General features: G+C 40.7%; 1 protein-coding gene across 1 annotated transcript in view; it reads right to left on the reverse strand.

Moving 5' to 3' along the window:
* Positions 1–755: 755 nt before the first annotated feature.
* Positions 756–26,833, reverse strand: part of LOC103357811 (protein jagged-1b) — a 57,103-nt gene continuing 31,025 nt past the window's right edge. Inside the window, exons 3-14 of the mRNA XM_008282526.1 lie at positions 24,815–24,872; positions 17,780–18,028; positions 14,904–14,964; positions 14,039–14,169; positions 12,036–12,155; positions 11,472–11,585; positions 8,408–8,521; positions 4,554–4,667; positions 4,038–4,084; positions 3,497–3,673; positions 2,192–2,342; positions 756–2,069 (exon numbers count right to left, since the gene is read on the reverse strand). Of these exons, the coding sequence (XP_008280748.1) occupies positions 1,633–2,069; positions 2,192–2,342; positions 3,497–3,673; positions 4,038–4,084; positions 4,554–4,667; positions 8,408–8,521; positions 11,472–11,585; positions 12,036–12,155; positions 14,039–14,169; positions 14,904–14,964; positions 17,780–18,028; positions 24,815–24,872 (1,773 nt within the window). The 3' untranslated portion in view covers positions 756–1,632. The remainder of the gene's footprint in view (positions 2,070–2,191; positions 2,343–3,496; positions 3,674–4,037; positions 4,085–4,553; positions 4,668–8,407; positions 8,522–11,471; positions 11,586–12,035; positions 12,156–14,038; positions 14,170–14,903; positions 14,965–17,779; positions 18,029–24,814; positions 24,873–26,833) is intronic.

The raw sequence follows: 26,833 nt of genomic DNA on the forward strand, positions 1-26,833 counted from the left end.
ATGAACTGGCGACCTTCTTGCTGCGAGGCAACAGTGCTATCAACTGCGCCACCTTGCAGCCCTTCCCTGAATGGCCTGAGTTGAAACATGATGCTTATTTTTTTTTATATCCTTGCGTCTGTATACACTGTTTATTAGTAAGAAATTACGGTTTTCTTTAAGTTGCACTAAAATCCCACACTGCATTTGTTTGTTTCAACAGTTAAGGCTGTGTGATGCTTACAGAGAGAACAACGTTCAAAACTCCATTTTGTTAGTCCCTCATCATTTCATCACTTTAAAATAATAAAACATCAAGTCATTCAGACATATTTGGAGTCTACAGGGTAACTCTGGAGGCTCTTTGAGAATTTAATCTTCTGAATCCCAACAACCTACCAGTGGGTTTAAAAGGCACATTTTCATTGTAAAAAAAAAAAAAATGCTGAAATTACACCATATATCGAATCCTGAAACTGTTAGAACACAAAAAATTGCTAGATTTTTAACTCTCTGACAGTTCTTGAAGGTATCATGTGTGATGTCATTCTACATGTCTAGTTCAAAATTTTGCCAAAAATATAAACCACTTGCACCAGATCCTTAAGAGAAAGGAAAACTCTTTGCCCCTCAGCACAAATGAGAAGTCATGACCGACTCAGCCTCAGCTGACAGTCCCTATCATTAAAATTCAGATTTTTTTTGTAACAGTGCTGACATCTCTCGAACACGAACAGTCTTGATTAAGTATTAAATGCAATAAAAAAAAAATGTTATAAAGTTGTTAAATGCACTTTTATTACAATCCACATGTGCAGGTTGCTCCAAATGGAAAGTGAAATGGGACAAACAGAGCAAAGTAATACAGTGATACTTCCAGACCGAACCACAGTACAAAAGGGCATCAATATGTACAATATATTTATGTACAAAAAAAGCTATTTTACACGCAGGTATGAAAAAATCATACATCTTTGACAAACTGCAGTATTACACAGACAATACAGGCAACAGTGTATAGTTTTAAAACAGAAGGCTTGAAAGCCTTTGGTTCAGGAGTATGCACTCGTTTTTTTTGTTTTTCTGTTGAAGTATATCAACTTCTTGAAGTAAAATGCTTCTGTCGATCCTTTTTTTTCCAAGCATACACTCATAATATACATTCTCTCATTCTCTTACACGCACACAAACACACAACCAGACACAGAAACACACCAAGTGTTAAATAGGCATCCATTCACTGACCTCTCAGCTAGAGTTCAGTCTGAAACTGAAATGGAGGTCTGAACACCAGTCAGATGGTGTCACGGACCTGGAAACATGTCAAGAGACTGTTACAGAGGACAATGCTCTGCTTACTCTCAACAGGCACTCCAAGGCAAGTCTTTGAGTCTCCAGATGAAGTCTTTCAGTCAAACATCACGCACCTGCTGCCTCTCATAGACGGCAACACAGTAAGACTTTTGACCCCTTTACTTAGCAGCCTTTGCTTCTCAGGTGTCTGCCAATAGCCGTCTGAGCATATAAAGGTCAAAGGGTCAGCCTATTTTCATAACTGCATCACTGGAGACGAGGTCCTGTGAGCAAAAGAGTGCTAAGGACGCAAAATAAAACCAGCGAAGCTCCTCAGAGGCCCAGCAGTTCAGGACAGGGTCAGACCTCCAGCTCCTGGTTGTCTGTGTAGTGGAAGCGGTTCAGCTTCTCCCTCTCCCGGTTTGAAATGTCCAGTTTGGGGGCGTGGGCAGGCTTCAGCGCTGGAGAGGGGTGGGATGGGGCCGGGGAGGGCGGCAGGGTCAGCTCGATCTCCTCGTAGCAACGTGAGACGGGTGCAGGGGCGGGAGGGTGGCTGAGAGGGGTGGCCGGGGGCAGGAGGGGCACAGGACGGTCTACGTTTCTGATGAGGTTGACAAAGTCCCTCTGGTTGTTGATGCCCTCCTCCTGCGGCACGGCCTGCTGCTTTTTCCGCTTACGATGGAGGTGGGAGAGGATGAAGGCGCAGGCGGCACAACCACAGACCGTCACTAAAGCCAAGACCCCAACCAGGATCATGTAGAAGCTGAGGCCGCCGTGCGTCGTGTCCGACATGGCACCTTCACATGTGGAGGAAGACGGATTAGTTCAAATCAAATTAGTTCAAATTGACCAGAGTTCAAACAGATCTTGGATTTTTTTTTTTTTTTTTTTTTACAGGCAAATATTTTTTTTATCTTACCTGGACAGTGTTGACCAATGCAGGGATTTTTGAGGCTCATGCACTCGTTACCATAGTAACCATCAGGACAGGCACACATGTACCTGCCCTCTATGCTGTGACACTGTACCCCCTGCTGGCAGGGGTTGGGATTACATGGATCCAACGCTACCTGGAATAATGGAAAGGTGAAATAGGCTTGTGATTAATACTTCAGCTGCAGTTCTTACACAAATCCAACACCTTGTGTATGTTTCTAATGGTTCTGAGAGTTAGAATCTGGGATCCAAAAGGGTCCTTTAGAAGTTTAGAGGGGAACGTCTCTGTCTGAAACAGGTGAGATACCCAAATGAATACTGAAACTGCTTCTAAAGTAAGAGAAGGAGGTAAAACGTTCTCGCTTTTAGCACATCAAAAAATACACTCGAATGTTTATTTAAAACTAATATGAGTGTTCAGCAATCTAACTGCGACAACTGCAATTTTACAAATCTGTGGGACAAATTTCATTATTTATGTTACTGTTACATATGTGCAGGAAACACAAAAGCAAAAATGGATTTTTATAATAAAAACTCAAAAAAGAAAGACATTTGACAGTCTGCTTGAAATTCAAGAGTCTGTTCACACAACAAAGATAGCCATTAAACTAGCAATCTGAGGCTCATGTGTTGCTAATAAATTATTGTAAGAAACTGTTAATGAAATGCCAACAATAAATACTTAAAAAAAAAAATGTTGTGACCTCTTTTTGTTTACATGTCTTTAAATAATGTGCTGTGCTTCCAGTGGGGCTGTTGTTATATAATGTTGATATGATAGCTGGTTTTTTTTATTTTTTATTTTTTTTAAAGGATTTTAATTTACCTTCCTGGCATAGTTTTCATTACGATAAGACAAGTCATTATTGATATCACAGCAGGGGAATTTGCGGAGTTACAGCATCAAAGTGGCAAAAAAATATATATATAGCAGAAAAACAAAAAGTAAAAAAAAAGAAAAAAAGAAAAAAAACAAGCAACAGACTGTACTTATAAGTTCCGTCTCCCTGGAACAAGTCAAAACAAAGTTTTTTATGTGATCTTATTTTTTATGTAATCTCAATGAAAGTGCAAAAAACAGCTCTATTTGCCAATATATTTATTCATTCTTGATGGTTCTTTTTATATATTACATTTGCAAACACTTATTTATATTCTTGAACCTGCTCGTTAGATACTCTTGTTTGTTTCATCTTGTTTTACTGTCATTAATCATGACACATGACTGAATCTGAGATATGATCCTCTTTGTTTTATTATTTTTTTTACATATAGATTCTCCTACCTCACAGAAGATTCCTGAATATCCCACGGGACAGATGCAGGATGCTGTCCTCCCATCCTTCTCCACACACTGTCCTCCGTGCAGACAGGGGGCGCTGTCACAGGGACTCGGGCCATTTTGGCAATATTTCCCCGAGAAACCAGGTGGACACAAACATCTGGACCCTGACACCTGGTCCTACATTGTGGTAAAATATATATTAATTATATATGTGTATTTAAACATGTAAAGGATGGGAAAGACATTGGAGAGACACAGGGAAGGCTGGTCATGAATCTGCTGCAGGCAATAAAACATTTGCCCCCATGAGGACAAATAGAGCAAAATTAAGGCAAAATTATTCAAAACTAAGTTGTATTTCCTGAATAATGCCGGCATGCCTGAGGCTTTAATGCAATTACAATAAAACTCTCTTAAAGCTGTGTAAGAATTTCTTCTTTTACTGAACAAATAGTGAAAGACATAATGAAAATATTCAAGCAGGTCAGATAAATGCAAAGGCAAATTAAACAGAGAAAGGCAGCACAGCCAGGACTCTCACCTCACAACGTCCGCCGTTCAAACACAAACCCTGACAGCTGCTGTTCCCTGGAAATCAGAAAAATCACCACATTAATCTGTCATTCAGAGACAGAATACCCACACAAAGATAAAGCTGTAAATAACAATACCCAAAATGAAAACAGAACAGACTGACACGCATAACTGAATCAGATATCAATCGATGATGTTGCATTACGGTGCAACCAGGCAGTAGATTGAAGCCTTTTATACCAATATGTCAGCACACAGTAACCTGAGATAACCGTCAAAAATAGACTCTCACACAACCTTATTGGTTGCGATTACATTTATTTCAGTGACACCCTGTGAAACACGATTGATGGAGTTGAAGTAAAATGATCTGCCGCCCACAGGGACGCTGGGCTGCAAGCTGTTTAAAGGCTCTTCATGTTTCACTTTTTTGCCACTAGACGGTCGTTTCTCTCTTCTTCTACCAATTTGCTTCTTTTTTTCTTATTTCCTCCCCCCCACACACACCCACTTTGATACTCACTGATGTCACAGTTCGACCCCGTCCACCCAGGAAGGCAGTCACACAAGTATCCACCGATCAGGTTGCGACAAGAGCGGGCGTGGACGCAGATACTCATTTCACACTCGTTGGTGTCTGATGAAACAAAAGACAGAAGTTTCTAAAAATACTGATGAAAGCAGAACGAACAACGCTTTATCTCAGTCACTGGTGACAAGACATTTAGACAAAGATCAGTCACAATTTGTGAATTTACAGTTGTACACCTTTGCTAAGCCTATTTATAAAAAGTAAATACACGAGTGTGACGATATGTCAGTGTACTTCTTCAGTGAGAAAAGAATAAACGCACAACCTCATCTCGTGTTACTGTGTAAATGGGTCACAGCATTTATGTCATAAGAAACTAAAAGTTTCCATTGAAATCAAATCTGCAGTTCAGTCGATGAGGTTCAGGAAGTTGACCTGTATTTCATACAAAGTACCAAGAGACAGGCTCATATCAGATTTATAGATTAAATTGTTTTTTATTGATGGTTTTGGGGAAATTCCTGCACCTGATGCTATTGATTTTGGAGTCCGTGAACAGTTCTGACTCTGTCTTGTTCAATTATTCCAACTGAGGTGAAACAAAATTGCAATTCAGGCTGATAACAAGGCAAAGTTCTGCCATAAATAGTCACATATGGAGTGGAAAGAACCCCACATAAACCCAAGGTGAAGGTTTGTCAGTCCATCATGATCAACTGTAGCGCCACCAAAAACAGAAGGCCGATATCAATACACTGAAATATGAGTATAGTCTTGTTCCAGAACCCACAAAACGCATTATGCTAATCAAATGCGTCTGTAATGGGATAAGCTGTCACACTTTCCATAAAACTGCTGAATCTAATCCTACACGTCTGCCACCGAGCTCAGACGATCTTTAGCCTCCAGTTAAACCAGAGTTCAATTTTGAACTGTGAAGTGGAGAATTACTGGGCTGAAGCCAGAGGGATGAACACCACCGGAGAGAGACAGAATTATGTCAAATATTATCTGCACAAATGAACATCAGATCACGCCTTGCAGCACCTTCCCTGCGTCCTTTTTCTGTTTACGCACCGACCATCCCGCTGCATCTGTTAGGTTTATATGTGTGCATATTCCCAGCCTCTGTCGAAGCCTCCGAGGGATTGGCTCGGATAGTAGCGGAGGAGGATTAGAAAGAAACGCTCAATGAATGAAGAGGAAGTAGTCAGTCAGTTATAGGTAATCTAAACCTTTTACAGTGAGAGGCCTATTAAGATTCAGCACTGGTGGTGTGTGCAAGAGTGTGTGTGGTTGTGTGTCTTTGCTGAGAGCCGGGGGATTCAGTCTTGTACGGGAGAAAATGTAGGGAGAGAAATTAACTAATAAAGGAGTGAAACTGATAGAAAGCATAATTGCCCTGTACTATTTGAAGCGCTACTGATGCTCCGCCTATGGGCTCAGGCTATAAAGAGTTTTATGACTTGTGTTTGAACACCGTGTGTGTGTGTGTCTGTGTGATACTGTGAGCTACTGACCTGTGATGTGGAACTATGGGGGATTATCAAGTGTCAGAGTGACATATCACTGTAACACAGAGGAGTAGGAGCGGCTGTCATCCTGAAATATGTCTCAGCTTTTACTTCATAACCCCGAAGCCTCTACAAGTGTTTATATTTTGTATGTGTGTGTGTGTTTGTGTGTGTGTTTGACCTGATTCTGTACATTATTCCCTCTGCTCTACTATCTAACACAACAACCCTCAGGGAGCATACTTGTCAATATGAGCGAATGCAGCCCAAAGAGACGTGACGGTGCATTTAGAGAATACTGATTCACAGTCAGGGGATGGGTTGATGGGAGAATTAACATGCTACTGGCTTCTTCTGCCTCTTTAATTTGCGTTTTAAATGCATATTTCACTTCAAATGGAACACATAATCTCATACTACGTTTTGAGAAAAAGCTGCTTTTGAAACCAGCTGTGTATGACTGCTTAGATTGATTGGGCAGTTAGAGAATCTGTGTTTAAAAAAAAATCCCATTAAACATATTCCTTTGAAGACAATGAACTGATTTTCTTATTAACAGAACAGCGTGTAAAGAGCTGGAGTATCATAATCTAATGATTACAAATTCTCACCACCACAAAGGCTTCAGCGGGGCACTTTGATAAAAATCTCTTTAGGTTTACATTGAAATTTAAACATCTTATTGATTAACTGTACAGTACAACATAAAGTACACTCTTGTTTCTTATATGTTGTAATGTTAATAATACTTGTGCCTGCACCTTAAGAGTGCACTTTTCTTTTTGACTTATTCTTTTTTTAATTGATGTTTTACGTGTATATACAACAGAAGCGATTACATCTTCGTGCAATATTGCTTATTAAAAACTGCATCATCTTAAACTGATTGCATTATTGAACAGTAGGTGTTTGCTCCTGCATAAAATTAAAAACACTTATGAGGTACTATATTAAAAATACAGGCCTCACAGTAGAAACTCACTGAAACAAAAGTCAGTACAGATGATTGAGATTCAAGCTTTTTATTATTTTTTAAAAACTTTGTATGTCCAACTTCATGTTTGATAACAAGTTCATTCCTCCTCGGCATGGAGGATTCCAGTGTTGCACACATTTCTGGAGATGCTCTGCCATTTTTTCCAATTTTTTTTTTCAGCTGCTCTTTGTCAAGAAGTTGGGTTCCTCTGCTTTTGTCTTAAAAAATGTAATAAATACGAACAAGGTGTTATTTTGGATTTAAGTCAGATGACACACTTGGTCTGGTCATAGTTGTCATTTTTCATCTTCTTTAAAAACTCTGATGTTATTTTGACAGTATTTTTTGGATTCTTATCATCCTGGAATATTTTTCTTCTGCCAAGAATCAGCAGAATGAGACTCATCTTGTTAGCCAGTATTTTGCTACATCCACAGCTACACACCTCTATGACTATGCATTCACTGTGGTAGTCCTGACTGGGTTCATGCCAAACACGCTAAACCCCATCTGAGCCACACAAATTTATTTTGGTCTCATCTGACCAGAGAATGTGCTCCTAATATTAATCAGGCTCCTTTTTGCGCACTTTAGCAATTTCATCTCGCAGTTTTGAGTCAAAGAGCAAGCAAGGGTGTTTTTCTTGCACATTGTCCATAGAGACTGACAATATGAAATATCCTTGACACTCTCGGAGCTGTCACAGAAACTCTGATTTCCTCTGATAACCCCTGTTTCAAGTTCGAAGCACTCGCCTGTCTATTTTTCAGAGCTAGATTGTGAAAGTAGTGCACTGTCTATGGCATCGTTTGAAGAGGACGACCACTGCGGCTCTGATTAGAGGGATTGTCGATCTATCTCCCCTGATTACAGCTGCAACTGTGTTTCAACGGATTTTTAGTGGTTCACCAATCTTCCTGTGTCCAGAATTCTTCAGTTTCTTTGCTAATTCCATGAACCACAATGCAAACAGACACAACCTATAGGTCCAAAAACTGAGAAAGTTCTGGTCATTTTATAATCATGTTCATGCAGTTAGACTCAGTGGAAATCACAGGTGTGCTCAGTTTTGTTTTACTGATTTGTCTAATTTGTGTGATCACATGTGTATTTGCTTTTCTTGCATAGAGTTTCTACTTGAGGGTCTGTATTTTAAATGTTGCCTTCCTAGACAATTTCTTTTTGCTGTTCATAAGAGGAAAGACTCTACTTATCAACTTAAAAATAATGTAAATATTCAGGGGTGATACAAATTTGAATTATTTTGACAAAAGTGATATTGCAGCATAGTGTATTTGCTGTTGCTGTATACTGTATAAAACACTTTCAATACAGTTTAATCGTGACCCACTGACCCAGCTGGCACGTCCTGCCGGTCCATCCAGGCGGACAAAGGCATCGAAAACCTCCAGGAGCCTCCTGACACGTTGCTCCTCGGCCACAAGGGCTGCGATCACACTGCCTCACCACTGAGAAGAGAAAGAGAAAATATAATACATCAGCAGGTATAATGAGTGTGAATGTAAATCCACGCGTGTCACTGAGTCTACGTGATGCCACCATGTGGACACGTATGCGATCTGAACTGCAGCATTGGTATGCGGAGGCTTTGGCGGTCTGTGTTTTCACTTCTGCTGCTCTGGTTTCTGTGCAAACAATGATAAATAAAATAATCTGCTGCACGTACATGGCTGCCACCTCCAACCTTTCCCAGAGAGGAGGGAGGAACAAGTTGATTTAAATAAAGGAAAGGATGATGGGAACAAAGGAAGATGGGGGTTAAGTAGAAATAGAAATATGGGGCTGCCACGCCTGGTTCCACTCATCTGACAAGGAATTAAAATCAGATAAAGGAACAGGGGAAACGTGGGGAAAACGAGCGCACACAAGCAGGCAGAACGACAAAGAGATACTCACTATTTAGGGGTTAACCATGCATAACTTCCGATTATATATGGCATATTTGTGCACCAGTGGTATCATAACTTTTCCCATGCATATCTCTGTGGTATGCATCTTCCACTCAAGAGCTCTCTGTCTCTCTCATAACCTTTTTTCCATTTACCTAACCCTGCGCAACAACCATTTTCCATCTCCATGACCCCGACTCCAACCCTGAGCAATAATAACCCGTCCAAGCTAGCGGCTCTTCTCCCGAAACGAGACAGAGAATTCATAACAAACAAACAAGCCTTTAATTAATATCGGTTATATATATAAATCTAGTCTGAAAACAGAGCTGTGTTGTGGTTTTGGTTGTCATTCCCTGCAAGCCTGACAATCCTCTCGCTGTGTATTCCCCGGAGAGCCCCCCACAACACAACACATACGGAGATAGACTGACTGTTAATCAAGCTCGCAACAAATAACAAGAGCAAAAATAAACTATCCCTTTTATTCCCCTGTTTGTCCCTCTCCTCTTATTCTCTCTCCCTCTCAGATATAAATGCTTCTTGTTGAAGTGTTTACATGTCTGCTCCTGACCTGCAGCGCTCTTTATCCCCATAGAGGTGAAAGCAGAGGATGTGGAACGTCGCTTGTTTACACACACAGCTCTGACAGACCATAACCGGTGTGATCCAATCTCACCTGCCGCCACTCACAACATGAGCTCAAACATACTGTACAGAGAAGCCGCACACACACACAGACCACAGGAGCGAGTCCAAGACAGACTGTTGTGACAGCTTAGTTGTTACTTTGCAGCCAAAAACATGTTTGACCTTTATTCATGCTTCAAAACCTGGAAGTGGGGGATCTTAGGAGGTATGAAGTGCTGCTGTGAGTCACTGTGGCGTACTGCTCAGATGAAACCTTTTCAAACTGTGTGATGATCGAATTGTGCTTGAAAATGTGTGTAGACGTCTGGAGGTTACGTACCGCTACTTTGAAGGTGCACTTTTACACTTTAAAAGCCATTTTACTTATCAAAAAGCTGCATAGTGACTTCTATGGGTGTGGATGAGCTTTTAAAAATGAGAGAAAAACACCCTCAAGATATCAACAGGGATAGTCCAGATTATGACAGTGGGATCATGGGAATTATATGATCCAGCTTATCTGAGCTTGTGATTAAAAGCATCTCAGCCTTAAATCTGACATTGCTTGAACACAAGGATGCACCACTATGTTTTTGTTTTCATCCCTTCATACTGATGGTATTGTTTTTTCAGTTTGAAGCCTTTGTGATGCACACGAACCCTTATAACCCCTGTTTATGGAATACATTACCAAGAGACCCAGTTTCATCTGTAGAAATCTCCTTTATTATCTCAGATTTGCCAAGCCTGAATAAACTCTGCAACTCTCCTGGACTGAATGTCATCTATTCCCCATTTCAGTTATCTTTTATCATAGCTGTCAATTGCTGTCTTTCATAACACGTGCCATGGCCAAAGTGATACGTGTTAGCATTGCATGTTAGTAGAGAAACACATCACACTACTGGACAGCAAACTACAATCACTGCAACTAATGATGTCAAAGGCCAACAACAACATGTCATTCCTGTTCTAAACACGCAAAGTGTGTATTGTTTTTGTGTTTACTGAGTTTTCAGTTTCCTCACAGAGCAAACAAAATCTAATAACGTTACATTCACTTGGCAGACGCGTTCGTCCCTTTCCATGTTTTCTCACGTATATATGTCTCAAGGGAAGCGGATGTTGTTGAACGCATTCTCACATATGTAATTAAAGTCTGATTACTTGTGTGTGTCAGTGTGATTTGACCCTGAGAAGAAGGCATTCAGTCCACACTTGCCAGTTTTTGCACTTTGTGTAAGTAAACAGTGTAACTGGAAATCTTTCCCCTTTCTTGTGGACAATAGGCAACTCATGCATTGAAAAGCATCTGCTTTGTGTTTCATTACGCTCAGATCTAAGTAGCACTTCCTTCATTGTTTTTCATTCCATCATAGGAACAATTTGAGGAGTTTTCCTTGTTTTGGTCAACATTTTGGACAAACTTGCTTCTTTGAATTGTAATCCACTTCATCTGTGAATAGACGAAGCCTTGAAATATCTGGATGCAAGGAGCTACACCTGAAAAGGTCCCACAACAGTGAAATACTTGACAATAAAAACTGATCCAAACGCACACAACTCACAGTGCCACCTCTGTTTAGATAAACTCAATGGAGCCTATCAAAGATGCTCCACCTCAGTCTCTTGATTTTCCTGCTGATACAAACACAAACGCATTCCCACACATACACACACACACACACACATACACAAACGGAGCCAGACAGAGGGCGAGACAGATCACTGATTGTTGTTGATACTGTTCGTGTTCGAGCTAATTTAGCTTCCTCTGTCGGATTGATTAGAGTCACTCACTGGCTTTGATCCAATAACAACCAATCACAGCCTCAGCTCAGACTTTGTGTGTGTGTGTGTGTGTGGCATCGACAATCACCGTCTGCACAGGTGTGTCCAGTCCAGCCTTCGGTACAGACGCAGCTGAAGCCAGTTGGGTCTTCAACACATGTGGCTCCGTTCGTACACGGGGACGACAGACACGCATGTTCCACTGAGGGGAGGACGGAGAAGGTGGAGAGGACACAAGAGAGTAACTATGAGGACAGAGGATGGAATTTAAATACCCTGCAACCTAATTACAACGTAAAATCCATGTTGGCACAAGTTGTTTCCGAGAACCACTGAAAAGGATGTTGTGTTTGAAAAAATGAGAAGAGTTTCCAAAATAAGTTATGAAACAAATTGTTACGGCAAATATCTGTTTGGTACAGACCCAGCTAAAGAATGAATTGTAGTTTATCCAGTTACAGATTTACATGTTTTTGCTGAAGTGTCTTTATGTTTCATATCTTTGAATATCTTTTTTTTTTTTTTTTTTTTAAATCAATATACAAGAATTATATTATACCATTTGTTTCTCTTGTTCATTTGTGTAAACAACCAGAACTGATTTAATTTGTCAGCAAACAGACAGTTTTATGGATTTTGAGGCAGAACTTACCAATGTCACAGTTGCGTCCTCTGAAACCTTCCTGGCACTCGCACTGATACTCGTTTGGTTCTGTGTTAGTGCAGGTCCCTCCGTTCTTGCAGGGCTGGTGGGTGCCACAGTAGTTCAGATCTGAAATTATTTATTTTTATACTTTAGATCATAGCTCAAAATAGCAGCATAACAAAGTATATAGGGATTTAAAAAAAAATACATTTAAGTGGATGCAGATGGATAGAAGCTCACTTTGGTTAAACTTTGTCTCGCATGCACGCACACACGCGTACACACACACACACACACACACACACACACACGCACAGAGCACAGAGGCTGAAGTGTATCCAGATCGGCTCAGTGTGCTGACTGTGCAGGCCAGTCGCTGCAGGGCTTGTTGTCTCCAGTGTTGAGGCTGATTAAAGCTTTGCTTTCTCTAATCATCTCTTCTGTGCCCACAGTCCCTTTGTCTCAATGCAGCTCTTTGCAGAGCCTTTCTGAATGCACATAAACAGCTTAGGACCCCACCTAGCTAAAAGCATCCAGCCCAGCCCTGCTCCTGTTCACCTTACCCAAGGCTATCGCCTTTCCACCGCACAATGCACCGTCCCGTGGGCACTCGTTTGGCTCCCGGATCCCAGTTCCCACACTGAGACAGAGGTGGGAACTATAGCTGGATAATGTTGGACAAACTTTGCTACAGTGTGGTGGGAAAAGTCTCAGAGTGGATGGTGAAGCCCTCAGGGAGTTCGATTTTACTCTGTTCAGAAGATCCACATGCGACGCATGGAAAGGTGCGTAAAGAACTACATCTGACAACCTAACAAAGTGCACACACAATGTTTCTCTCCGTCTACACACACAGGACCATGAGGCCGGCATAAAACACACTGAAAAGCGTTTTCATCTTTATGTGGATGACACAGGATTTACTTATTGAGATTGTCAGTAGAGAACCTTGGAATAAATGCTATGAGTAAAATAAGATTCTGAAGAAATACATAAACTGTTGTCCAAGACAAAAAAACAGTAAATACACTGATGTGACTATCAGCATTCTCCAAGCTGTCCCCATAAATAGAACATAAGTACTTAGTATTAGGCTCAGTAATTGATTCATGTCCCTGTTCTAATGTGATTTCTGAGGCTGTTATTGTGCACAAAAATCCATTTGTGTGTTTCCTAGTTTAAAGAGTAATGTGCACGTCGAATTTCTTAAAACTTTAGGTTCACAGAGAATAAGAAATGTATACACCGATCTGCCACAACATTAAGACGACCAACAGCTAAAGTGAATGACATTAATCATCTCGTTACAATACAATGCTCTGCTGGGTTTCACTGGGTCCTGCATTCATGTGAATGTTACTTTGACACCACCTACATAAACACTGCTGCAGACAACATCCCCTCCCATGGCACCGGCACTCCCTGATTGCAACAGCCTCCCCCTGCAGGACAATAGGCCCTGCCACATCAAAAAAGCTGCTAAGCTTAAGGAACACGACAAAGAGCCCAAGGCATTGACACTGCCTCCAAAATCTCCAGATCCTAACCTGGTCAATCAGGATGCACCAAAAATAGTTTCATCCAAGGAAGCCCCACCCTGCCCTGTGTCCTGTGTTCTGATGGTGAGAGTTGTTCTATTTGCCAGATGGTTTTGATATTATGGGTGATCAGTGTATATGACAAGATAATTTATGTTTTAAACAGAAGCAAGGGTAGAAAATAAGATAAAGTGTTTCTTGTTGTTTAGTTGTAGCACCTTTTAATGTTTTGCGTAGGTGAAAAAAGGCTGCATATGTGCACAAGTGCTTGTGTTAGGTGCTAATTTCTGACTCCAGAATTGTGCATCCGGTGAAACTTTACGGTTTCAGAAGCCTAAATAATGATTTAGTGAGTCTGATACATCTGGCGTCACTTCCTAAAGTGAACAGAAGCAGGGAAACCCCCTCTCCGGCACATGAATGCTTTCTTCTTCATTCATCTCTACTAGAGAAACGGGTCACATATCTGACCTTTGTCGCACAGCAGTCCTCCCCAGTTGACGTCGCAGACACACTGCCACGGCTCGGTGCAGCTGCCGTACACACAGCCGGGAAACGTCACGCACTGGTCGCACAGAGGACCCTTCCAGCCATAATGACACCTCAAAGACAAGAGAGCCGGATGTTAGCAGTTTCATGTGACTTTATCGGCATTATAGAGCTGCTGCGGTTATAAGAATATAAGTGAAAGAAGGGATGTTTTTCTGTTTTAAATCAATGTTTTTGCGTGCAAATTCATTATCTGGTTGCTTTATGCTGATGCTTTGATAATGTTCACTTGTACTATTAATGCCCTCTCACTCTGAATGACTGTATTGTTGAATCATTGTGGAATAATGTAGCAGCTTTACATAATTTCACAGGTTATATGCAGCTTTAAAGTTCAGCAGACTTATTTGTAAGGAGAGTTCATCACTCATGTCATAACTACAGCTATTTCAGAATGGAAATAACCCATCAGCGCACGCAAACTCGCATCTGCCTACTGGTGTGGGATTTAATGGGATTCAAACTGCCTTGCAGACATCAAATCCAGGCTAATGGTTCAAAACAGCATGACATCAATATTGCATTTTGGCTAGCCTATAATGAATGAGTATCATCTGTGAGAGACTGGAAGAAGAGAGACAGAATCATATCACAGTCTTCAGTTTAAAATATTGCACCGCTCTCTTTGATTTATTGCTAATTCCAAGTGTGATTGAGGCTGCAATTATATTGTCACTTTAACATTGATGGCGTAATTATATGTCACTTCATATGCTGTGTTTGTGCATCGGAGCCCACAGTGGAAAAAACAACAACCAATATTTTCTTGACCGTTTGCCTGACTTACTTGCATTCTCCGGGCACAGTACAAGAGCCGTGGGTCTGATGACAACCCTGCCTGCACACCGCTGTGAAGACAAAACGCACACAAAGAAAAAGAGAGCAATTACAGTCCAGAAAACAGAAGCACTGAAACAGAAATTTCATGCATTTTTTTTTTTTTTTATTCTCGTAGTGTCTTTCGTTGATGCCTTACTGAACTTGGAAATCTAAGCTGTATGCATGTGACTTGCTGCCAATTAAACAGGGAATAGAAAACAATTAACACTTGTGGATAACAGAATACCCCGGATAGCACAGGATACACACAACACACATTTAAGTGGCGCACATAACACAAAATCTCAAAAAAAAAACCCATAGCTACAAGCTGCGACGAGAAGTATAGCAGTTCAACAGGGCACAGTCGCCATGGCAACTTCTTCTGATCATGTTAAAAGCATGACTGTAAACCGTCATAGAGAAAAATATTTCTTTGCTTAATGAAAAGCCAAATGATTATGTTTGCTGGACAAACTCACACAGAATTTAGTGAAACAGTTACTCTGATATGAACTCACTTCAAAGCAGATTTTATTGGCCCCAATGGATTAACAGTTTAGAAATCCTAAAATACACATGGTAACACAGCTTTGTCTGAGGAACATCTGTACAAGCTTAGGTAAAAATCAGAAAAGGGTTATCACCTATGCTTTAAAAAAAAAAAATCCAGTAGGGTGCTTTAAACTCAGCTCGATGCAAAGAATCTAAGGCAGCTAATTTTTAAAAGTTGGGCTTATGGTTTAGTTACATGCATAAACGCATCTTTAACGTCGACCCATTTGTGGTGCAAGGGTGCTTGAAATGCAAACATGAAACTTGGTGAAAAGACTCAAAGGATTGTCCCTAATCAGTGTGCCAAATTTCACAACTTTTTACCATACAGGTTGCTAAAAACTCCAATGTTTGGGAAGTTGCTTAAGAAAAGATAGCCTCACTGTTTGGCCTCCAGCTATGAGGTTGTTTTTTTACTTTTTCATGGAAACATGGAAACATGGCATCAGAAAAACCTCCACATGGCTTCAGGGTCAGTTGAAGGTGTTGATGCAATGTGGAGAAAGTTACAAGGACGTTGACCGCTGAATGTCAAGTCTTTAAGACGTTCAAACCCAAGACTGAAAACTCCCTAAACTTCCTCTTGATCAGTAAACCTGCAGGGGGTAACAGAGAGACCACGGCTAATTTTTGAAACTTCCTGCTCCTCTGCAGTCCAATCAGCACCGTGCTGAGGGGGAAGTCAGATGAAGTCAGACAGGGTGAGATGGGCAGGGTTGCAGGATGTCCTTAAACTGGCTGTGTGGCCTTCAGGGTTCCCATGGTTTCCACTCTGGTTTCCTCCACTTCACTTTTACCATCGCAACGAGATGGCAGCACTCCGAGGTCGCAGAGTGAGGTCGTCCAGCTGATGAGTCACACAAAATAATCCCCTACACCCTCTTCACTGAAGCTGACTAGCGTGTATTTACTGAAGTACTGGAGTGTAACAGAGTAATGATCTTTAAATTGTACAGTCATTAACAGACGTTTATGTAATGTCAATTCTCTTTCATTCTTGAGAAAAGTCTTCACTTGGTCAAGTGATTTTTTTGAGGGATATAACTTAGCTTTAGGGTCAAATTGTGGCCATGAAAGTTTGTAAATGTGTAGATTTGCACGTACGTCAATATCTAAAGGACATATCAAGTGGTTTTCTAATGATATCATTGGTTCAGAGACTACTTACTAGAAGTTTATTTTACCAGCTTTTAATCACAACAACAGTTTTAAAGAGCCTCAGAGGGCAACATTAAACAGGAAAACAAAGACAGCCTCATGGAAAAACATTTTAAGAAACCTTGGAGAGAATCTCTAAAAAGGAAACCCCCCCTTCTAAGGCTGGTGGAAAAAATACATGGAAAGTTAGAATACTGTTTAATCAGTAGACCCAAGTCATGTTGAGGCCATTGACGAGAAAGTGTTTCTGTCTTTGTGTGTGAGTATGTGATCGTGAAATATCAGCTGTATAGTTTCAGGAAATGATTTACCCAAAAGACATGAACCGCTGGAAATGGAATAAAAATGGTTAATCAACAACAAACATTTCACTCTTTCAGTTCAAATAACTCACACTTTAAAGTGTCGAGCACTTCAGTTTCCATTTAAATTCTGCCTTAAAAGCCATAACTTTCTAATATCTGCAAATATGAATGTACAATATCACAACTTGTTACACGTATTTACCAATTTGTTTTCCCTTTCGGCTTGTTTAATCGTGTCGTACATTTCTCTGTACAGCAGTTGCTCAACGCTTGGGTTTTTTTAAATGGACTCGCCTTAAAGTTACATCACAACCAAATGATTTACAAAACATGTTGGTGTTTGTCCACCATTCCAGTCATCTATTGGTTTCATTCCCATATGAAAGTCAATTAGCAGCCTGTTGAGATTGGAGTGGTGTAAATTCATCATAGCAAACATCAAGTCTCCATGTATTCTCATAGAAGTTTTGTTATTGTCACCAGATTGCCTATCCCCTTACATACAACAATAACTGACAGCAACAGTATTGGTGAGAAAAGAAATAATTTGATATTTTGGAACACACATTTGACTTCCTTGTTGAGATTTACACAAGAAAACATGTCTGTATGCAATAAGAATAAAGCCACAGCCAGGAGGTGTTTAGCTTAGCTTAGCATTAAGACTGTAAACAGAAGGAAACAACAAGCCAGGTTCTGTCAAAACACAGCAAAATCCACGAAACAGCACCTTCAAAACGCACTAAATAACACACATCTCTTTTCTGCAATTTAGACATAAACTAAACTCACAAGCACCAAGGGAATCTTAAGTTTCTGACTTTACCTTCTTTACACTCTGGTCCCGTCCATCCATCCATGCAGACCTTGGAGCCGCTGGGATCACAGCTGAAGTGACCGAAGAAGTCATCGCGGGCCCGGCAGAACTTGTTGCAGAAAGGTCCGTAGTAGTTGGAGTCACAGCGGAAGCGGAGTCGATACTCCAGACTGAGAGTCCGACCGTGGTGACGATACGTCTGCCACTGTTCACCAGGATTCAACATGGAGGATAAGAGGACTCGCTCTATCAACTGACCTGAAGGAGGACAAAAGAAATACTTTATTACATTACAAAAATATGCAAAGCTTTTTTTTTGTCAGTGTACTCTGGTATTTGATTTTCTGCTTTTAATGGTGGGAGTTGAGGGGTGCTATAAGTGTGATGGAGGAGAAGCGGTGCCCACTTTAATGTATATCTTTTTGACATTCCTGGTAGTGAAATAAAAAAGTCCACACTAAAATCCAAACCTGAAAGAAAACGCTTAAACTTGAATTCAAATGAAATTATTTTAGCCACTTTAAGGAGGCAGAACCATCCCTAAACTATGCAATGACATTTTATCTCATTATATGGCAAAAGATCTCGCTCGTAGTCGTCTATTTATACATTCAGAAGTCATGGAGTAGCATCATCATCATTGAACATCTATTTAATATTCACTCTCCTTCTAGCTCTGGGTTTGCATCCACTGCCTCCTGAAGAAAATATCGACTTCTTTACGTGTTAAATGCTCCACTAGGTTCACCGGTTAGTCACTAACATTGTCACCTGCTCTTTGCCACTGAGCAGGTAGTGAACAGTAGGTTTATCAGAGGTGTTTTTTTAAAAGCTGCTGCCGGCTGAGGTTGGAAATAATAGAGAGAACCAAAATAATAAAGCTGTGAGCTGGTCACTGAATCAGTTAGTTGTAAGAACCTAAAATTTTCTGTAGAGCTGCGAGAAACTGCAGTTTTCTGTTGAATCATCACTATGACAGATCCCTTTAGTATTAGTCAGTATAAAATATTAATGAGTACAGACTGGAACGTGCAACACAGTTCTGGTGTGTACGCCACATTTCATTTCAGAAATATAGTTAAAACAGGGATCACATTATGTTGGAAAGTAGGTTTTCGAAAGGATTTTCATGCTCTGTTCACACAACCACAGGACAATGTCATTTAGTGTTAAAAGACATAGGACAAAAAAAAAGTTTTTCCTGACTGTGACCTTGGTGAGTGGGCATACATAATTTCTTATGTACAACCGTTTGCGTCAGAAAACTGCACGAGATAGCGAGGATATGTTGAACGAAGTGAAAAACAGTGCCAGTATGAATACCGATGGGTCGATAGGAGCAGAGAAAAGAGGTCAGGGGTCTGTGGAGAAGACAGGGGGCAGCCAGAACACCAGCGAGGACCAGACGAGCCCCGGGGCAACATCGGGGCGGCGGCTGCTGCTCCTGACCCCCGGAGGGGATTTCCCAGAGGCGCTGTCATCCCCAACTCCGTTATAATCCTCCCTGACAGGGTGTTAACACACACAGAGGACCGAAGAATATGTGTGTGTGGCTCTATGCGTATGTGTGTGTACTTAAGAGATGCTGGTGAGGATAAAGGCAACGATTGCATGACAGTGACAGTGAATCGGAAGCGGTGAAGAGAGGCCGAATGTGTGCGACAGAGCCGAAGAGGAAGGGAAACGGCTATTAGCGCACTCACATAACAAACTGCCTGATGGAGAGATGAGATCACTGGGGTTTGACACAAAGGAATGAAAACAGGGACACACACTGGCTGGTGTGTGTGAACATGTGTGTGTTTAAGAGTAAAAGAGGAGTGGGAACAGAGCGGACACTGAGTGAACTGTTAGCTCAGCCGCCGACCTACCCCTCCACCATCCGCTCTCAACCTTGAGGGCCGCGGTTTTTCCAAACACTCCTCATAGTGCTGCGGTGCATTCTGGCTTTTTCATTACTTTATAACTCTGGCATGTCAAGGAGTTAATTTCATCATCACCATTTCTGCACCAGAAACGACGGAGAAATAACTTAATTATCATCCAGCACAGCAGGGAAGGTGTATAACGGAGTCTGATTTCCTCTGAAATGCGATTAGATGTGATGGCACAATAACAAGTGAGCACAAGTAGACGCTAAGAGGGAGCCTGAGACAGAGGAGCTCAAATATTAGATGTCAAAACAGCAGAAACAAAAAGCCTTGAGCTGCTTTTGAAATCACACTTTAAAGGAAAATAAGTAGCAGACACAGGGATTGAGTCTGCAGGTAGTAAAAACACTTAAAGCTCTATTTTTTTTCCTTCTCCGATTGTCCCCCACTGCCTGGTATTAGCTGTGAAGTGCTTGCCCTTGATAGTATTGAGAAAACCCTGCAGGAGAGAAAACACCTCCCTGTGACTTGCAATCCAGATCACCTACGAACAAATCAATAGACCTATGGAAGCCAATAGATCAGCCAGATAGTGTTTGTGTCTCACCCGTCTTTGATGTATGTGGGCAATCCTCATGATAGGTTTATTTTTTTGTTTCCAGTTTTCATTTTAACTGTAGACTGTCCCAAAAAAAATCGTTCCCACGTGGATGAAGCGCTAAGTCTAAACATGTGTCTCGGATTTTGGAGACAAGCTGGTCTACATTATAATGCTTCTAATATTGAATTCCACTTTGTTTCCAGCGGTGGTGGCAGTTTTGAGGGTGGATTGCTGTGTCGATACAGTTGAAACGTGGGTGAACACAGCGGCACAAAATGCTCCCCACATGACCCGTAAAGTGAGTGAAAAGAAGAAAGAACATGGAGGAAATGTAACTGCTGTTATTTTAGGATAATTCACTTATACTGTGATGGCAAAAATTAAAGCCCACCGTACCCACGAGTAGTGTGAGGAGCTTGTTTTTAAGAGCGGGTCCTTCGTTTGTTATTATACACATACATAGAGTGGCGTCGGTGTTCGTGATAAACAGTCTTGTCAGTGGTTTTGAGCTGTTCCATTCGTGCTGGTAAAACTCCTAAAAATCAGCTCAGCAAATGGTTTATGAGGTGGAAAATTCATCCAGCAATTTTGTTGGGCCTCACGGATACTTTCAGAGCATTCGAGTTCCTCTTTGGTCATTGATTTAACCGTTAAAAACTTCTCTCTGAGTATTCAATTTACATATTTATGAGGGTGTTTTTTTCATGAAAATGTTTCCCTTATGCCTTGAAATGATTTAGATATGACCTTTTGCTTCCTTTAGAATTTGCAGATTTATGAAGTGCCGGTCGCCCTTTCCCCCTCACCCCTCCGCCACTTGCTCGAGCACACCAGCTCACCTACTGCTCTGCTCAACTACTATGAAGGTGTTTCCTAATTATGGTCATGCAGTTCAACATTTGGATGTTAAAATAAACGCTCGTTATGCAGACAGACTGCATGACTGTCTGTCATCCACACCTCGATAATTCATCATGAAAAGAGTTGGAATTGAAGTAGCCACTGCTGGAATTTGAAGGTAAACATCAAATTTGTTCGTTTTTTACCAACATGTTCATATGGTATATTTAATACACTGAAAGATACATCATAAACAGTTGGCGCATTTCCACCTTGACCCTGCAGTGTACTGGTGATGGTCTCAAAAACACAGACTCAAACATCTGGGCTTTCTTACAAAACAAACATCAGGATCCAATGTTTGTCAGAATCCAGAGTGTGGCTTTTTGTGTCAGTTGGAATGTATATGGCTGAATTACAGTATTACAACTTGCTATGAGTAATTTTGCATGTACAAAGTTGAGTTTGCTTTCCATTGGCAGTGCCCAAACACAGTAAGAAGTTCTAAATTCTCCAGCAATCTTGTGCTATGTTCACCCACTGTGATTGCCCGCTAATCACTTCAACACGGTGCAACAGCCTTTCAGAAACATCTGAAGGATCCCCGTGTGTTTTTCTGTGTTCAATATGAGGGGCAATACAACCGTCTGTGTAGCAGACCGAGGCGTATCTATTGCCCTATAAGCAGAACCACCCTCCGCTTCCAAAGTATGCTTCAGCCGTGTGTAAACTACGAATTGGCTTTGAAATTACTCAGTGCAGCTCAATAGCAAGTTGTAATATTGGAGTGATTCAGCCATATATGCTCGAATTTGAAACAGATTCTAAAGAAGAATAATGATACAGAAAGCCTCACCGTGCAAGTTGACAGACATGGTTTGTTAAATATGAAAGTCTGAGTTTTTGAGTTTTTCATTGGCACACTGCAGTTTCAAGGTGGAAATGCTCAATCATGACACTGACTGTTTAATTTGCTCATGATGTGTCTTCTAGCACACAAAAAACATCAAATGGACAAGTCAGCAAGGCAAAGAAAACTTGATTTTTACTGGAAGGGTCTTGAACATGCACAGCAAAACAACCTTCAATGCTTTTAAAAAGCTGAAATCTGGGAACGTGGCGACACTCGTAAGGTTAAGTCAGATTGTGCAGGAAGCATAAGTGGTTAATGGAGCAAACAGGCTTTTAAACACAAACCTTCACATTTGCCACGTGCCTGCTGCAATTTAATTCTGAAATTCACTTTCATAGTGGACAGGCTGACAAATCTTCACCTTCCTTTTAATAAAACAAGACTTGGTCAATATTCCCTCAGATCTGGAGGTGCAGGTGGTGGGTGGTCAGAGCTCATTATCTTTAGAAAATGTGAAAACGAAATTGCCATCACATGTACTTAATTAAATCTACATGATGTCTACTTGTCTTTTCATCTATGAAGACGCGTTCTTTTTACATATGTATGACATGATAATTACGAGCTGATTTGGTGAACCCCGCTTTTCATTTTCACTTTGGCGTCCAGTCCTGCAATAAATCCTCCGTTTGTGAAGATTTGACGTTCTGCTTCTCGCTGTTTTATAGAGGTGATGATCAATTTGGAAGCTGCAGCGTGTTTCGATGTGTGTAACAAGTTTTTCTATTGCTTTGCTCAGTGGGTTTATTTCAATTACAGAGCGGGCAAAATAGCAGAAACGACTCACTGCACGGAGCAATACAGCTAAACAGCAGCACAGACTACATGCCTCCAAATGATGATAAAATTAAACTGTGTGCAAATGAAAAAATAAACTAACCAAAGCTATGCTGACAAAACAGGTTTGGAAAAATGTGTCACAGGTTCGCCACACATTTGTAGCCACATCCTTGCTTAAATTATCTTCTGCCTGTCACCCACTATAGCTGTGAATATGCACTTTTTTCTACGCAGAAGAAGAAAACCTCCCTTGAAGATTTACCATCCGTCTGACCACTTTCTTAATTCATTTTGTCGCAAAATGCCATCATGTTCCCGGATCTAAACACTTGCTTTGGTGAGGGAAATGTCATCGTAGCTGATAAAAAAAAAACGGAGGTCAAAACAACTGAAATGAGTTCAAAGTTGTAATAAACTGGAATTACCCTTTAACAGACAAAGCTACGCCCCTGCACATTAACACTAAACCTGCGTGTTATTTAAACAAAACTCGGTGAAGGTCGTTCTGTCAACGCTCAAAGAACATGATATTTTTTCTCACTATTTCCAGGGACTGTTTCAGAGGGTACAGTCGTGCTCGGTAATCCTTTCTGATTAGCAGCAGGGCCTGATAAGTCCATTGAGACTGCTACAGAACGCCCGTGTTTGGGCTGAGCTAAGCTGTCGGCCTACTGAACGGCTTTAGACACAATGTAAGGGCTGTCAGGAGCTCAGGTGGAAACGGAAGATAATGCAAACAAGATGTAAGAGCGGCGCTGGAGGGCAGAGGGAAGGAGAGATGGAAGAGGACAGGAAAGACGAACACAGGGAAGGAGGAAGATCTCTGGTGCGGTTTCTCATTATATCAGCCATCGTTCGGATGGGACTGCGGTCCCACCGATGGCTGGGAGGGAGGTAGAGGATGGGGGGATGAAAGGGACGACTGTGGCATGACAGGAATGAGGAAGGCATCGGAACATCTGTCTGTGTGTGTCTGCATGTGTGTTGTGCTTTTTATAGCATGCAGCTCACATTCCCTGTCATGGAGCTTTTCCTGATTATGAGGAGAAACAACAAGGAGACGAGCAGGAAATTAAAGGGTCTGGATAAAAGGCCCTCTAAACTCGTGTGATCACAGACGTTAAGACACAAAGGATATTTTCACATTGTTTCATCATGTTCGACCGCACATACTAGTAAACAAGTGTTCGTGTTGTTTGCCTCTATGTAAACGCTGCTTGTTGAAAACTAAACTTATAAATAACTGTTTTCTCGGCCAGACGGGGAAGAAAGTGCAGCAACCACAGTCATGACCAGAAGCTGGCATTTTGAAAGTTGTTCACTGTATTTAAAAACCAAACAAACATGCAATTAAAAAACAACAAACAAAAAAAAAACTGTGCCTGAAATTTCCAGGAATTATTCAATGTCATTTGGTTTAACAAAGAAATACTTAAAACAGTAATAATTGAGAAGGATAATTAACAACAACTAAACATGCTAAACATTAACTTAGCCTTGATGACAATATTTTTCTTCTGGTCTTGACTAATTTTGTTTTACCATTTAAAGCAATTGCAATGAACAGTTTTAAAAACGTTAACATATTAAATTTCAAGGAACTACAAAATATAGGTTAAAAATAAAAGCAAAGCTAAAAAAAGAAACTCTGAATGCAGGTCTTAGAAACTTAAAATAAGCAGATTTATTAAAAATAGCAGTAAAGCTAACTACAGTGTAAGCAAAAGTAGCCTTAGCTAAAGCCAAAATATAATGTAATATATATTGTAAAATTCGATTTTTTAATGTTCCAATTTTTTTGTAATTGAGTTTGACATGTGGCATTAAGTTGAGAAAAATGTAACACCAATTAATTACTACTAATTACTAATTAATCAGTTAAATGTAGACAAATGGAAGAATGAGGAAAGTTGCAAAAGCATAAACTCACATTTTTTGTTACTTTTTTTTGTAGGAAAATGTCATGCTTGGTGCTATTTTATTTAACCCACTTTTTTATATTCCTGTCTATAAATACAGACAAAAAATTGCAGCTTTACCTGATTCAGATGTGTCATTGTCATGGTCCAGAGCCTCCAACACCAGAGAGAAGGACTTCTGCCAAGAAAACACACAAGAAAAAAATCATGTCAAACATGTGCTGTGACATACAGCCTTCAGTTTAATATCACATTAACCAAGAGAAATGTTTTCTCACTGCTTTTTCTACCAGTCTCTTCCTATCTCATGCTGTCCATCACAACTGTGTTTGAAGATGCAGTCCAGGCTGAATATGTTTTGGACTTGGGATCACACTCCAATCAGCCTTTGAACGAGCCCTGGGCAGAGTCCAAGTCACAAATAACAACCACATGATCCAGTTCTGTCCAGCACGTTGAGTGTTCAGGCCTATTTTATTATTTTCCACAGCCCGAACACGAATGGAGAAAAATTCAGGATCATGAACATTTGAAATTAAAGATGCTGTTTTTGTAGATGGAGGTTGAAATTAGGTTTTAATCCTGGGGACAGACTGTGTTTTGACCTTTACTTTTTTGATTAAACGCTAGTCCTTGGCTGTAAATATCAGTGTGCTGGATATGAATGTTGATCAGTGGTAATGATATTTAGCAGCCTATGGGGCAGGATGTGCACAAACTTGCTTTTATTCTGAATGTGGGGTCCGAAATCTCAACTTAAAAAACATGAAGTAGATGTTTTAAATATTTTCCCTCTCAGCTGTACCGGTATAGTCTTGCTTTGTTTGAAAGATTTTTCAGCTTATGAAAGCCCTGTGTTTAATTGGCATTAGTAAAACTGTGGGGAACAACAGGAAGGAATTCATGTTTGTGAATATGTTGAGAAGACTTGCAAATGAAATCCGAGCCTAAATTATATTAAAAATGATTTTAGACTCTGAGGAAAAATAAGTGTTTTTTATTAACATCTGATTATAGATTCAAAGTTGAACATCACACAGGCACAAGTAACAAGCACAGAGTATATTTCCACTCTGGCATCTATTTATGCTGTTTTCCAGTGTCCTGTAATCACCAAACAAAACCATTCTCACATTTTTCTGCAGCAAAAATCTTCTCTAACCACCCACAAACACAAATTCCTTTAGTTTTTCCACATCAGGCTCACAAATGGTGATGTTCAATCACAGGCTTTGAAAGTAATTCTTAACATTTCACAGTTTTAAAGAGTTATTGACCCTTTATGAGCCTCGTTTTCTCAACCTGCAAGTGTCATAGAATGGACATGGCCTAGTCTTGGCCTCAGCCTTTGAAACAGAGACAAGCATCAGAAGTGATTCACTGTCCTGGCAAACCGAGGCTGCAGCTGGCTGCTGATTCAAGAAAACCTCAACCTGCTGCATGCACGGAAATAAAAAAAAAGATAGAAAGTTACATGCAAAAGTCCTTGTTCAGTTTAATGAATTCAATGCGTCCCTTTTTATTGTGCTTTCTTTTGCACCCAGACAAGCTTCTGCAGCCTTTACTGCTGCATGCAGGTCAATGTACCACTCTATCTGACTGAGGCGAGATATTTTCATTAAAATTCAGAGCCTTAAGTGTAGATAAAGTCAGTAAACATAAAGGTATCCTGCAGTATTGTAGCAGATAACTTGCTGGACATCCTCAAATGATGACTTTGAGCTTGCAGTGATATCACACTCTGGGGAGATAACAGAGGACAGGTGTTTTTTCTTGTCTTCCTCTTTTCGGATGCATTCATTCAACCTATAGACCAGCGATGAATAATTCAGAGCAACACTTTCCCTCTACAACTCTCTGTCTCTCCACATTTCCTACTTTTCTCCGTCACACATCCACCCACCCATCCCTTCCTCGGTGAAACGCTCCAGCGGCTGCCATGCAAATCACTCCACCTTGTGCATTATGGGTAAGGTTCTCCTGAAGGGCTACACGGATGTGCAGTCACGTCTTTACAGTCAGAGGTGGAGACGAGTAGGAGGAGAGGAAACAAGGCGCTGAGGGAGGAGAAAGGGATGGAAAGCAGGTGATGGGGAAGTGTGCAGAAAGAGAAAGATGGATTTGGAGGGAGGTTAAGGG

The sequence above is a fragment of the Stegastes partitus genome, unplaced genomic scaffold (genome assembly GCF_000690725.1).
Source record: "Stegastes partitus isolate 25-593 unplaced genomic scaffold, Stegastes_partitus-1.0.2 Scaffold275, whole genome shotgun sequence".
Classification (NCBI taxonomy): Eukaryota; Metazoa; Chordata; class Actinopteri; family Pomacentridae; genus Stegastes; species Stegastes partitus.